This window comes from Heterostelium album, assembly GCF_000004825.1.
Source record: "Heterostelium album PN500 unplaced genomic scaffold PPL_scaffold13, whole genome shotgun sequence".
Taxonomy (NCBI): Eukaryota; Evosea; class Eumycetozoa; order Acytosteliales; family Acytosteliaceae; genus Heterostelium; species Heterostelium album.
The window spans coordinates 223,990-237,085 of NW_008805075.1; the positions used below are offsets into that span (position 1 = coordinate 223,990).

At 32.9% G+C, this 13,096-nt stretch overlaps 5 protein-coding genes across 5 annotated transcripts; 1 reads left to right on the top strand and 4 right to left on the bottom strand.

Annotated features, from left to right (window-relative positions):
• Window positions 1-291: 291 nt before the first annotated feature.
• On the bottom strand, window positions 292-924 carry PPL_11230 (Hsp20/alpha crystallin family protein; the record flags this gene model as incomplete). The annotated part of the gene is made up of 1 exon (XM_020581987.1): window positions 292-924. One exon carries the CDS (start codon window positions 922-924, stop codon window positions 292-294), a length of 633 nt encoding a protein of 210 aa, XP_020427290.1.
• A 437-nt stretch (window positions 925-1,361) lies between these two features.
• Window positions 1,362-5,158, bottom strand: carmil (leucine-rich repeat-containing protein; the record flags this gene model as incomplete). The annotated part of the gene is made up of 6 exons (XM_020581988.1): window positions 1,362-3,311; window positions 3,384-4,080; window positions 4,162-4,393; window positions 4,543-4,714; window positions 4,804-5,018; window positions 5,128-5,158. 6 exons carry the CDS (start codon window positions 5,156-5,158, stop codon window positions 1,362-1,364), a joined length of 3,297 nt encoding a protein of 1,098 aa, XP_020427291.1.
• Window positions 5,159-6,011: 853 nt separating this feature from the next.
• PPL_11232 (uncharacterized protein) lies at window positions 6,012-7,928 on the bottom strand (the record flags this gene model as incomplete). Its single annotated transcript, XM_020581989.1, has 3 exons — window positions 6,012-6,664; window positions 6,935-7,523; window positions 7,617-7,928. 3 exons carry the CDS (start codon window positions 7,926-7,928, stop codon window positions 6,012-6,014), a joined length of 1,554 nt encoding a protein of 517 aa, XP_020427292.1.
• Window positions 7,929-8,713: 785 nt separating this feature from the next.
• On the bottom strand, window positions 8,714-9,886 carry PPL_11233 (uS9 family ribosomal protein; the record flags this gene model as incomplete). The annotated part of the gene is made up of 1 exon (XM_020581990.1): window positions 8,714-9,886. One exon carries the CDS (start codon window positions 9,884-9,886, stop codon window positions 8,714-8,716), a length of 1,173 nt encoding a protein of 390 aa, XP_020427293.1.
• A 1,107-nt stretch (window positions 9,887-10,993) lies between these two features.
• Window positions 10,994-11,886, top strand: PPL_11234 (uncharacterized protein; the record flags this gene model as incomplete). Its single annotated transcript, XM_020581991.1, has 2 exons — window positions 10,994-11,548; window positions 11,659-11,886. The coding sequence occupies 2 exons, from the start codon at window positions 10,994-10,996 to the stop codon at window positions 11,884-11,886; spliced, it is 783 nt and encodes a 260-aa protein (XP_020427294.1).
• Window positions 11,887-13,096: the final 1,210 nt, after the last annotated feature.

Genomic DNA, 13,096 nt, shown 5'->3' on the forward strand with positions numbered 1-13,096 from the left:
GGAGAGTTCTTACTTCTTTAATTGTTTTAGATTTTTTAATTTTTCTCTTCAAAACTATAATTCATATATTCAAAAGTTTCAAAGTAATATGCATAAATCAAAAAATTAAAAATTATTCTAATCTTAATTAATCTTAATAATGTCTTTTCACCTTTTATTAAAATAAAATACCTAAAATATTTTTATTTATGTTTGATTTTAAGATTTTTATTTTTATTTATTTGTATTTACATTGAGAATCTTTGTTAATTATTGAATAAGGTATTAATATATCATTTATAAATATGATTATTATTGAATTTGAATTTTGGTTGATTTTGGAGGTTCTGGTTGAACTCTTTTGATTGTAAATGTAAGAATTCCATCTTCGTGTTTGGCTGATGCTGATTCTAAATCAATATCTTTTGGAAGTTGGAATACTCTCTTGAATCTACCATAAACAATCTCTCTCTTTCTGATCAATCTCTTCTTTGTTGTTTGGGAATCTGAATTTGATTTGACTTCTATAGATGTTGATTTTGTGGCTTCTTTTGATTCTGTGTTTTGGTTTTCATTATCTTCAATTCTTGGAGTATCTACATTATTTGATGAGCTGTCAGTTGTTGAAGATGATAATGGTGAACTTGGTTCGACTTCATAGAATGATTCTTTCTTTTCGCCAGAGATTGTTAATGTTGAATCTTTGATGTCAATATTGATTTGATCTTTCTTCAAACCTGGTAATTCGAATTGAATAATGACATTCTCTTCATCCAACTGATAATCTGATTTTGGTGACCATTCTTTCGGTGTTGATTGTTTGTTGACTTGATTGTTCCAAAACTCTTCATCAAACAATGAAAGAATATTGTTTTTGTTTGGATTTGAACTTGAACAGTTATTTGGTAATCTTGTGAAAAATGGTGAATAGAATGAAACTGACATTTTATTATTTATATATATAGTATGATATAGATAAAAAAGATAATTAAATATTATATTTATTTAATAGATAAATAAGTATTGACTTTGTATACAATTTGTTTTGATATTTTAATGATTAAACTGATTTAATTTCTTGAGTTTAAATAGTTGTTGAATCCAACAATTGTAAACAATTTTAACATCTTTCGGTTTCCATTTTTGAAAACTTGATTATTTACATTTGAAATTTCCAAATATAAAAAATTGAATTTTTTCTGCAACTATCAGAAATTTCATTTATTTTTGACTGAATTTTCATTGAATTTAATACAATCTTTTTTTTTTTTTTTTTGAGAAATTATTTTATTGTTTACCATACTTTTCAATAGTATTGTTTATAAATATTGTTAAATTTATGTAAAAGAGATAGATTGAAAGAAATTATCTTTTGATTTATATTACTCGGTTGGTGGTCTTGGTCTTCTGGTTGGTGGCTTTCTCTTGTGAGCAACTTGAGGTCTAGATTTGGTGATATGAGTAAGTTCTGGAGCATCGCTCTCTGGAACAACTGTGATATCTCCTGTGACACCAGATGGTTTACCCTTTGGTTCTTTGGGTGGCGCAGAGGTTGGTTTTGATGAGGCTGGGGCAGTTCTTGGTGCAACTGCTGGTTTTGGCTTGGATGGCTCTGGAGCTGGTGTGGATACTGGCTCTGGAGCTGGTGCAGCCGGTTTTCTAAGTGGTGGAGCACCACCACCTCCAATATTTCTTGCGATAGCACCGGCCAATGCTGGATTGACATTGACTTTGATACCTGGTTTGAATGTTGGACCGGTAGTTGGCTTGTCTGGTGTAACTTCCGGTGATGTTGGCTTGGCGTTTTGTGGAGGTGGTTGTGGAGCGGATGCACCGGATCTGGTTGGTGGTGCTGGTGGTTGATTCGATGGTGGAGTGGATGATGGTACGACTGGTTGCTGTCCAGAGGGTGGAGTGGACGATGTGGGTGTGGCTGGTGCGGATGCAGCCGACGATTGAGGAGTGGCGATTGGTGCGGAGCTCACTGGAGTAACTGGTGCAGACACTGCCGATTGTTGCTCGGGAGTTGGTGTAGTTGGTCTTGGTTTCTCTGGTGTGGCGACTGGTGCTCTTGGAGTTGGTGTTGGAGTGTGTTTCTCCTCGAGTTCAGCAGCTTGCTCACGTTGACTGTACTCCTCTTCACGAATCAAATCTTGGAATACCGACTCCAATCCATTGCCAATCTTCTCGTAGGTGTAATCGGAAGCAATGTCCAACGATGAAAGGAAACATTCGTGAACCTTGTTACTCATTTCGGCACCGGCACCCTTAATCAAGGTTTCCTCAATGTGCGACTCATCGACATCCTTAGAACCGAATTGAATACCTGTTGCCAAACGTTTGTAGGATTGTTGATCGATCGACTTGAAAGTGCCCTGCATAGTCTGTAGAATCTGTTGCATCATCTCTGTCTTCTTTTGATTGATAACATCGACGGCTACATCAACGAATAATTTCAACTTTTGATTCAACTCAACCTCGAGAGAGGCATGTACTGCTTCCTTCACCAAATGCAATCCACCAATGACTTTCTCTGTGTTTTCAGCGTCTTTGATAAAGACAAGATGTTCTGGATCGGTTGCCTTTCTACCGATTGACTTGATCTTATTGAGGAACTTTTCGATATTCTGTTGTTGTCCACTTGCCAAGAATGAAAGATTGGTTGAACCGATTGCACCACCCGAGTTGTTGTCGAACGATCTCAATGGCGATTGATTACGATTGATGAAATGATCGATCTCCTTGAGCAACTGAGAGAGTTTCACTGGATTTTCGTTGTATGCTTTCATGATGTCGAGCAATGGTTTTGGCATGTTCTTGAGAGTCGAGTTTCTCTCTAGACCAACAGTAAGTCCGGCGAAACCAGCCACACCAGTTTGATTCTCATCCCAAACCAATGTTTGTAGCGACTTGTTGGTTTGTAGCGCTTTTCCAAGAGCGATGGCACCCTTGTTACCCATTTGATGACCAGAGATATCGAGTTCGACCAGAGTGTCGTTGGTAGCCAGTGCATAGATAAATGGCAATAGATCGTTCTTGAGTTGTGACTTACTTGCTCCATTAGTGATATGGAGTGCCTCTAGTGGTGTCGATGCCTCCAACAAGTTGATGACACTCTCGATAGCGGCAGCTCTCGACTTGGTCTTTGAAACCTTGAAATTTCCATTCAACACCAACTTCTTTACGGAATTGTTCTGACAGAATCCATCGCAAATCACAGAAACACCTTCATCTCCAAAGTCATTCTCTGACAAATCTAAAATACGAATATTTGGAATCTTATCTGCCAATTGTGCCAACATTCTTGCACCTGCAATACCTAAATCATTATTCTACAAAACAAACAAATTAATATTAAAGTATTAATATCAGTAATTACCGATCTGAGTAGTAGTAATATTTACCTTTGATTCAATGGTAACTTCTTGAAGATATAGATTGGATGAAATTGCTACAACAACTTCTTTGAGATTCTCAACTGGAATCTTGGTGTTGTTGATATTGATTGATTTTAAGGTGGACGATGCTCCGATGAAACGAACGAGATGAGCAACCTCTTTCTTAGTGAGACGATTGTCAGAGATGTCGAGATGTCTCAACTCGAGACAACCTCTTACGAGTGCACCGACGATTGTCTCCATGGTGGGATAGGTATTCGAGAGATTGAGAGTTCTCAATGCGTTCGGACTGGCGAGGAATGCAGAGAGTGCAGCGGAACCGTCGGCATCCATCTTGTTATTCGAGAGATCGAGATGCGAGAGTGTCGGTGACATCTTTACATTCTTCTTCAGTGCGTTGGCCAGTGCAACAATACCGGCTTTACCCATAGCACAATTGGCAAAGTTCAAACTGGCGATACCACGCGGAGTCGATCCGATATAGTTGGCGAAAGCCAACATACCTTTGTCTTCGAACGGATTGTTTGACAGATCGATCGAAGTCAGCCCGATATTCTTATTGCTCTGTAGAGCACTGGCGATAATTGGAATGGTATCACCCTTCATTCCCAAGCTATTCAACGACAAATCTTCAATGGTTGAATTTGATTTCAAAGTTTCACCTAACAATGCCAATTGATCTTTACCCATATTGGCAACCAATCTAATAGATAGTTATGATTATAATCATCGATAATTAGTTTAATATATTCAAATGATAATCTCAATGCAATTAATACATTACCCATTAAGTACTAAACTCTTAAAATAGGTATTCCATTTCAATGCACCAAGCAATGCTCTGATATCACCTGGTGAAATGGGTTGTTCGATTTCATTCATATTGAAGGTTTTGATACCTCTTACCGATACGATGTTGGCCATATCCCAACAGATGTCGTCACGCACCGGAATGTTTGGTTGTGGTTGATTACACAATGATGTATAGGTTTCAACAAATCCACCACATGGAAGATCTATTTTAATTGATCAATTATTATTATTATTATTATTATTATTATTATTATTATTATTATCAAACTATTAATGATCTGTTCAATAGCTATTGAAAGGAGAGAGATAGAGAGAGAGAGAAAGAAAGTAATAATAGTAGTATAAATCTTACCTTTGGTTGGTAAATCAGCCAATCTTGATGATGGTTTTACATCTAATTTGAAACAGGTTTCCTCTGGACATCCAGAGAATGTCAAACTGAATGTCGATCTAAAAGCTGTAATAATATCGTCTGCCTTTGGATGAATCAATCCATATGAGAATGTTTTGGTGATAACAATAAACTATAATAGATAGATAGATAAGATAGATAATTAGATTAGATTATTAGAAATATATAGGTGATGGAGATAGTTAGAGTGACTCTACTTACTTCAGATGGATTCGAACTTCTAATCTCTAAAATATCCAAAAGATGACATTCTTTTTTGATTTTAGGTTGACCTGGTTTGAGATAGATGATACGATGCTTTGTGATCAAGATGATTCTCTTGCTTGGCTTCTTGTTCTTCTTCTTACTGATCTTATCACCAATGCCCAAGTAGGTTGACTCTTGGTTTCTTTGTGATAGCAATGTAGTTACAACCTCTATATTATTCGATGATGTTCATTCATTAGTTAGTTAGTTAAATATTCCAATTCTACTCTCTCTCTCTCTCTCTCTCTCTCCCAACTAAACTGCTATTATGAAACATACTTCTATCTGTTGGTGTTATCTCTTCGGACATGTTTTGTTTGTTCGTTGTTCTTTCTATCTTTTGAGTACTATACTATATTTGTTATTATAACTATGAATGTTTTGATTGGTTTTTTAAAAAAAAAAAAACAATATTGACTATTTATATTATTATTATTATTGTTCAGCAATAACAACAGCAACAATGTCAATGTTAAATGTTTTGTATTGTTTTGTTTGTTTGTTTGTTAGTGTTTTGTTTATATTAATTTTCGAAAAAGATTTGAAAATGAACTAATATTACAATGTTATTTTATATTGTATTGGTTTTTTGTGATTATAATGGTTGAATTTACAAATAATATCAATAATTTACAATTGTGTGTTGGTTGTGTTTGGTGTGTGGTTGTTGGTTGATTGTGTATGTTGTGTGAAATGTGGATGAGGAAATATTCTAAAATGAAATATTTAATCTCCTATAATTTCTCTTTTTCTTTAAAACTAAAATCTAATTTAATTAGATGATTGATGATCACCTATGCTTGCTTTAATTTTATTATTGTTATATATTATTTAATATTAATCAATAAAATATCAACAACAACTTAATTTTATTGTAAAATTTTGTTATAAAAAAACAAGGTTATTTTTTGTTTTTTTTTTGGTTTGTTTGAAAAGATTGGTTAATTTCAATAAAATTTATATCATTTAAAAGGCAAAAAAAGCCATCGAATCATAATCGATCTTGTTAACAAAAATTATATTAAAAATTTTTTTTTTGCAAACCACAAACAACAACAAAAAATATCGTGTGTTTTTGTATTTTTTTTTGATTATTATTTAAATTTTAATTTATTTATTTTATTATTATTATATTTAACATTTTAATAATATTTATATTAATATTAATTAATGGATAAAGTATCCAATTGAGTTATTGTCGAATTTGGAATAGCTGGAGATTGTTGTTGATGATGATGATGATGATCTGTTGTTGATTCCACTTCTTCAGCTTCTTCACCCCAATCGGAACCGGCACCATCTTTCTTGATTTGATCCATTGTCACACGAAGACGTACTTTTAGTGGATCTTCCCAGTCGTAGCCAGTGACGGTGTTGCAACGCTTAAGGTAGTCGAGCGAGAGTTCGTGGTTCTTCAGGTGGAAATGACTCTCGGACATCTCATATAGACAGTAGGGATAGTAGAATTTCTCGGTGAGATGGGCTTGTAGTCCGATCACCTCCTCGAAGCAAACCATCGATTCTTCGACGCGATCTATTCCTTTGAGTATGGCGCCACGCAGCATTAAGTATGCAGCGCGATCATTGATAGTTTCCGGTGTAGCTACTTCATCGATGGTTGACTGTTGTTGTTGTTGTTGTTTCTTACTGGAACCAAATGAGAATGTACGACTGAGGAAACTACTGCTTTGAGATTGGCCACCACTACCGTTGGAGCTTGCAAGTTTGACTGGTGTGAGGACGTTGCGCGATGCCGCAATCTTGACGAGAGTATCCAACGCCATCTCGGCGTATTTCTTCTCGAGTTTGGCGAGATCTCTTCTGATGAAGAGGATTTCGAAGGCCGAGAAGTGACTGCCGGACTGCAGGTATCTGGCGGCCTGGCGCACAATGATGGGATCGACCGACGACGACTTCTTGGCGTACGATTTGATTTGGCCGAGAGTTTCTTCGCCTTTGGCACGCTGTCCAGTGACGAAATAGCAGCTTGCCAACTGCAATCCGCACAATGCTCTTATCTGGAAGGTGTCGTCCTTGGTGAGCTCCTCGAATTGACCGATCGCCTTGCTCCACTCCATTCTCATACAGTAGCAATTGGCGAGTTCATAACTATAGATAGCAGGTGGACGTTGGAAATTGCTGCAATTTGCAATTGCCTGTTCCATACATTCAAGTCCCTTGTCGATTCTACATTGTTTTCTGTGGCAATGGCTCATCATAACGTGGAAAAGCGAACCCTCAGGATAACGCTGAACGTTTTCCTCCAGGAGGATCTCTGCTTCTCTCAGCTGCTTGGCTGGATTGTATAGACCTCTTGGCAGCAAGAGATTGTTGAACAACAACACCATGGTGGCAAAAGGCGAACGAATACCGGTGGAGTTGAAGCTACTACACTCACGGATATACTGTAGTCCCAGCTCTCTGTCTGCTTTGAAACCAACGAATTCCACGATCTTCAAAAACTTCTGTGGAATGATTGACATGGCAAAGAAAAAGAAACCCGCACCAAAATGTAGACACTCAAGCAGTTGGTCATCGTATTTCAAACCATCCTTGACTTGCTTCAATGCCTCCTCAAATACTTTCCAACTCTTTCTCATATTGAAACATCCTTTGAATTTAGAATCTCTTGTGATTTGTAAAACTGCCAACATATATAATGAATCTCCAAGTACCTTTAGAAAAAAAAAAATTTTTTTTTTAAAATTAATATTTTTGTTGTTTAAGGATAATAATATGTTTATTAATAAATTATTTTTGTTACTTACAACTTTACAATCTAATAAATGATTTTTAAATTCTTCTTTTGATTTCAAATCTTTGTAACCTGGTGGACATTTATTGGATTCCAACAGTTTGATGTAGGATTCGGCCAAATCTTTCGTGTCTTTTAATCTTCTTAAAGCCAGCTCTGTATCATCCAAACTTGCAGTGATAAACGATCTAAGAAAAGCTGATTCCGCATAATGTAAACAATATCTTGGATTTGTTGAAACTTTTGGCATTAATAACAACTCTGCCTGATCGAATTTATTATTCCATATATGTGTAATAGCTTGTGAAATTTCAATATCAATCATTTTAAAAAATTAATATTATTTAAATATAAAAATTATTTCACAATATTACAATCTATATTTTTAATTATTATTATTATTCTTTATATATATTTAAAACTAATTATATATTTATTATTCGTATTGGACTATTTCTATTTTAATATTTGGAGAATTTAAATTCACATTAAATAAATAAATAAGTTAATTCAAACAAAATAATTTAAATAAACAAAAAAAATAAAAAGATAAGATAAAAGAAAAGAAAAGGAAGATGAAGTGTATTAATTTGTAGTCTATTTCATTTGTATAGTTGTATTAAATATATCATCAATTTCGATATCATCTTTTATTACTAAAACAAATTGCAAGTCAGATTTTTAATTATTTTGAGTGGAAAGTAGTATATTAAAATATAGAGTGTGTGGTTGTTGTGGTTGTTTGATGGATTTGATGATGAATTATGTGTGAATTGTCGGGTGAACATTACATTAATGTTTGCTATTTTTACCTTTGAATATATTTATCATCCATCTATATTGATTTTTGATTACGTGTGAGTGTTTGATGTGTGTGTGTTTGATTTGATAATTGATTTATTGAGATATATATTTTTTTTACAATCTAAATAAATTGTTAACTTATTTAAATTATAATATCTATTTTAGTTTTGTTTTACTATTATTTTAGTTTATATTTTTTATTTTTTATTTTTTAAATGTGTTTGGAATAATAATAATAATTTGTGAGATTGTAGTATTGTTGTTGTTGTTGTTGTAATAAAATATATGATTGATTGAATATTCTTCTTAACGTTTGACCAATGGGAACTTCTTTCTGGCTTTGAGTTGACCTGGTTTCTTTCTTTCGACACGACGAATATCGCTTTTAAGCAATCCAGAGAATCTGAGTGCCATACGATATCCGAGATCGTAGTTGGAGATGGCGAGTGCGAGTGCACGACAGATGGCGTCGGCCTGTCCCTTGATACCACCACCGATCACACGGATTTCAATGTCCCACTTGACCAGTGTCTCAGTGATTACGAGTGGTCGCAACACTGTATCCTTATAGGCGATGCAGTTGCCAAAGTAGTCGGCGAGTGTACGTCCGTTGATGGTGAGTTCACCTGTACCCAGTTGGATGAGTGCCACCGCTTTGGCATCCTTACGCTTCGAGTAACCATGCGCGACGCCGTTGTAGGTGTTTTCGACACGTGCCATTGGACGCGCCGGCAAAAACGGTTCGAAACGATCCGAGTCGAACTGGGCGTAGTTGTCCTCGTCGTCGAGCTGCACTTCGTCCTCGATGTCTTCGTCGTCGTCGATCTCCTCGGCGGCCCAATCGTCGTCGAGACGTGGATGGTTGAGAATCTCGTCGTGCTCGGCGAGCGGAATGGCGCCACGCACATCGTACTCGTCGAGCTGTTCACGTGTTGGGTCGCGAACCTTTGGGAAGAGCTCACGATCGAACTGCTCACGATATTCGTGTGGGAAGTTCAGACGATTCTGTGCGCGAAGCTCCTCGATGTTGGAGGCGTCACGCTCCTTTGGGTCGAGAGGCATCGGTCTGATCAGCGACGATCGATTGACACGAATACGATCGACAACCTCTGGATCAACTTTAATATCTGATTCTACATCATCGTATGGATCATTTTCCAGACTTTCAAAATCATATACTTTTTTATTTTTATCTACATTACTATTATTATTATTTTTATTGTTGTTGTTATTCTTTGTTGAAAAACATCTATTATATATATTATTGCTGCTATTTATATTTATACATCTTTGACATAAACATTTGTTGTTGTTGTTGCTGTTAAGATTCTTGTTGGCATTGCAATTGATGCTTCCAAATGAATAGCTATTGACACCGTAGTTGTTGAATGCTTGTCTTGATGTCAAGTATAAAGATGTTGCTGTCGAATTCAACTTTAACCTCGAACCAAACAACGAGGAAAGTGAATTTGATATCATTATGATCTGAGATTATACTATAGATAAAGAACCTACTATATTAAATCCAATATATATAATATAAAGTATGATTATGATGATTTCAATCAAATCAAAAATGAATAAAACAAAAAAAATTGTTTTTGATCATCGAAATCACATTGCTGTGTTTCGTTTGCATAAAATAAAAAAATTTAGAAAAAAAAAAAAAAAAAACTATTCTTTAAAAAAAAAAAAAAAATTTCATTTCATTTTTTAAAAATTCATTTTTATAATTATCACTTCTTTGTATTGTTATATTATATATTAAATATATTAATTATATTATATTAAAATTAGAACTAATGAATGTTGTCTTTTTTTTTCAACAACAAAAGTTAAAGTTTTCAAATATAGTAATTTTAATTCTATTCATGTGGAAGAAAGAATGAAAAATAAAAAAATAAAATAAAAGAATTGTTTTGTGTTTAAACAAAAATACACACACACAAGTACGTAGTTAATATTTTACATTTAAGTATTTTCTTGTTTTTTTTTTTTTTGTAAATCTGTTGTTTTTCATTGGTAGTGTAGAGTGGGGGTGTTGTCTCGAAGAGAGAGTTATTACAATTTAGCTTTTCTGTCGTCCGACGACAAAAATGAGAATAATGATACTGCTAATAGGTCGGTGCCTCTCAATTCCCAAAAAAAGATATTGTTATAATGTCTAGCTAGACAATGTAGTTAGTTAATTGAGATCTTTGTTGTTCAATTGAAATTTACAATAGTAACTTTGTAATAGTTTTGTGTCCTCTTATTGTTACTTAATGAATATTAATTTTAATAATAACAAAAATAATAAATAATAAACAACAATTAGTCAAATTAGTAATTAATTAATTTGAAATTAGTAAGTAATTAATAATTATAGTTGTTGTATAATTGTTAGTTTGTTTTAACTTTTAAGAATAATTAATCGTAAGATTTCTTTTTATTTTTAAAATATTATTATTAAAATTATTTTATTTGTTTTGTTTAGATAGAAAAAAGATAGATATTTAGATTATTTATATTTATACATATAAAAAATAACAAAATAATAATTAATATTAAGAAGGAGTATGGTGGATATAAATTAAAAAATAAAAAATGGAAGATAAGAAATTATATACAATCATAATTTCAATATTGTTGTTTTTATCGACTGCAATGTTGGTTATGAATCTACTGACACCTGTCTACTCGATAAAGTATCACCAGCACTATTCATTCAATGGATCGGAGGAGCATAACTACAACTATAAGTATTTCTATAATTTCGCATACGAAGAGATCACCCTCAAGTCGAGTGCTAGTGCCAACGATACACATGTCTTCAAGGAGAAGTCGCCATGGCCACGTGTCAACTACATTCTCATCTCCACCGGTGTCACCCAGATTGTCGGTATCATCGTTCTCATTGGCTATGGATTCTTTGTGACACCGTTCAATCATAATTCCAACCTGAGAATGCACCAAACCGTTGCAATGGTCTGCCTGGTTGCAGCGCTACTCTTCACATTCGTCTCACTCGTTCCCTACGGTGGAATGTCCTACGCCTTCCGTTACTCCAACAAACTCGGAACCGACCATACCTGTATAATGAATAACAAATATATTCACCAATGTAAAAGTTTATCTGGAAAAGTTCATCATTCACCAAAGGTAAATTAATTAATTTTTAATTAACAATTCATCAAACTAATGAATTAATTTCTTTTTTTAAATTAAAATAATTTCCAACTATTATATTAATTATGTAATTCATATACTAGTATGTATCATATAGTTGGGGATATGACTTTGGTTGGTGGATGGAGTTGTTTGCTTTCATTATGATGATAGCTATCGTTCCATTCAATTGCAAATTAAACAAGAGATTAAACTCTGGTATCGATATCATTCAAATTCCAAATGACCTTGGAAAGGAAGAGGACTCAGAATATGATCAATTCGTATTAGGATTGAACAAAGATAAAATTTATTCAATTGATGACAATTAAATTAAATTAAATTAAATATTAAAATTTTAAATAAAATAAAATAAAAAATATATTGTTTATACTAATTTTTCGTAATACATCAACACATATAAAAAATAAAAAAAAAAGTGTAATGTGTTCACACATAAAATTTAAAAAAAATATTTGTTTTTTTTATAAACGATTTAGTAAATCTATTAATATATATTTTTCGATCTTGAATTGAAAATGGGTTTATCTAATTATATGTATACTTAATTTGTTATTGATTATTAATAAATGTAATAAAATTGACCTGTTGTAATAATTTTGAAATTACTGTTTTATTGCATTTGAATTTTCAAAATTATTTTTTACTCTTGATAATTCTATTTGTTACAAAAGGTGATATGTTATCTATAAACTCGAATCAAACTAAAACTTCAATTCAAAACACAACAATCAATAATAATAACATTGTTTCGATTTTATATTAATATTTTTAATATGGTGTGGTACTACAATGTAGGTAAAATTAATTACTATTTGACAATATGAGAATAAAAAAAAACAATTAAAATAAAAATAAGTTATATATCTATTTATACATATAATCTAATATTATCTTTTCCGATACTAGTTGCAAAAACTAATCTCCATATAATAATATGATAAAAATATCCAAGATTCAAAATATTAATATCAGTATGTACCAAAACTCCAAAATTCCAATTATTAAATCAACTACTCCTACACCAACTGCATATTTCCATCTACATCTTTTATAACTTTTTACCATAAACAAAAATCAGAACCTTCAATATAATTATTATCATAAGTACAATTGTTACATACTTTTAATTAACACATTACATACTTTTATTATTTTTCAAATATCATCTATTTTTTTTTACATAAATTTGTTATATTGTTTTTTATATAAATTTAGTAATGTTAATTGTTATATAATTCTATCTATTTACTGCATTTCTTAATCAACTCACAACCTTAATAGTTTTAAAAAAACTACCATAAACCACTCACACTCCCACTCTGTCAATCAGCCCATAACAAACACAAAAACATAATCAAACATCAAAAAAAATTTTTACCACTCAAACACACTCATATATTCTCACACTCCTCAAATAGTCTTTTATCTTTTCCAAAGTGAACAAATATATAAATATTTCATATTTTGTCCACAATCAACCCAAACTCAACCAATAATATAGTTTGTTTCTGATTGTAA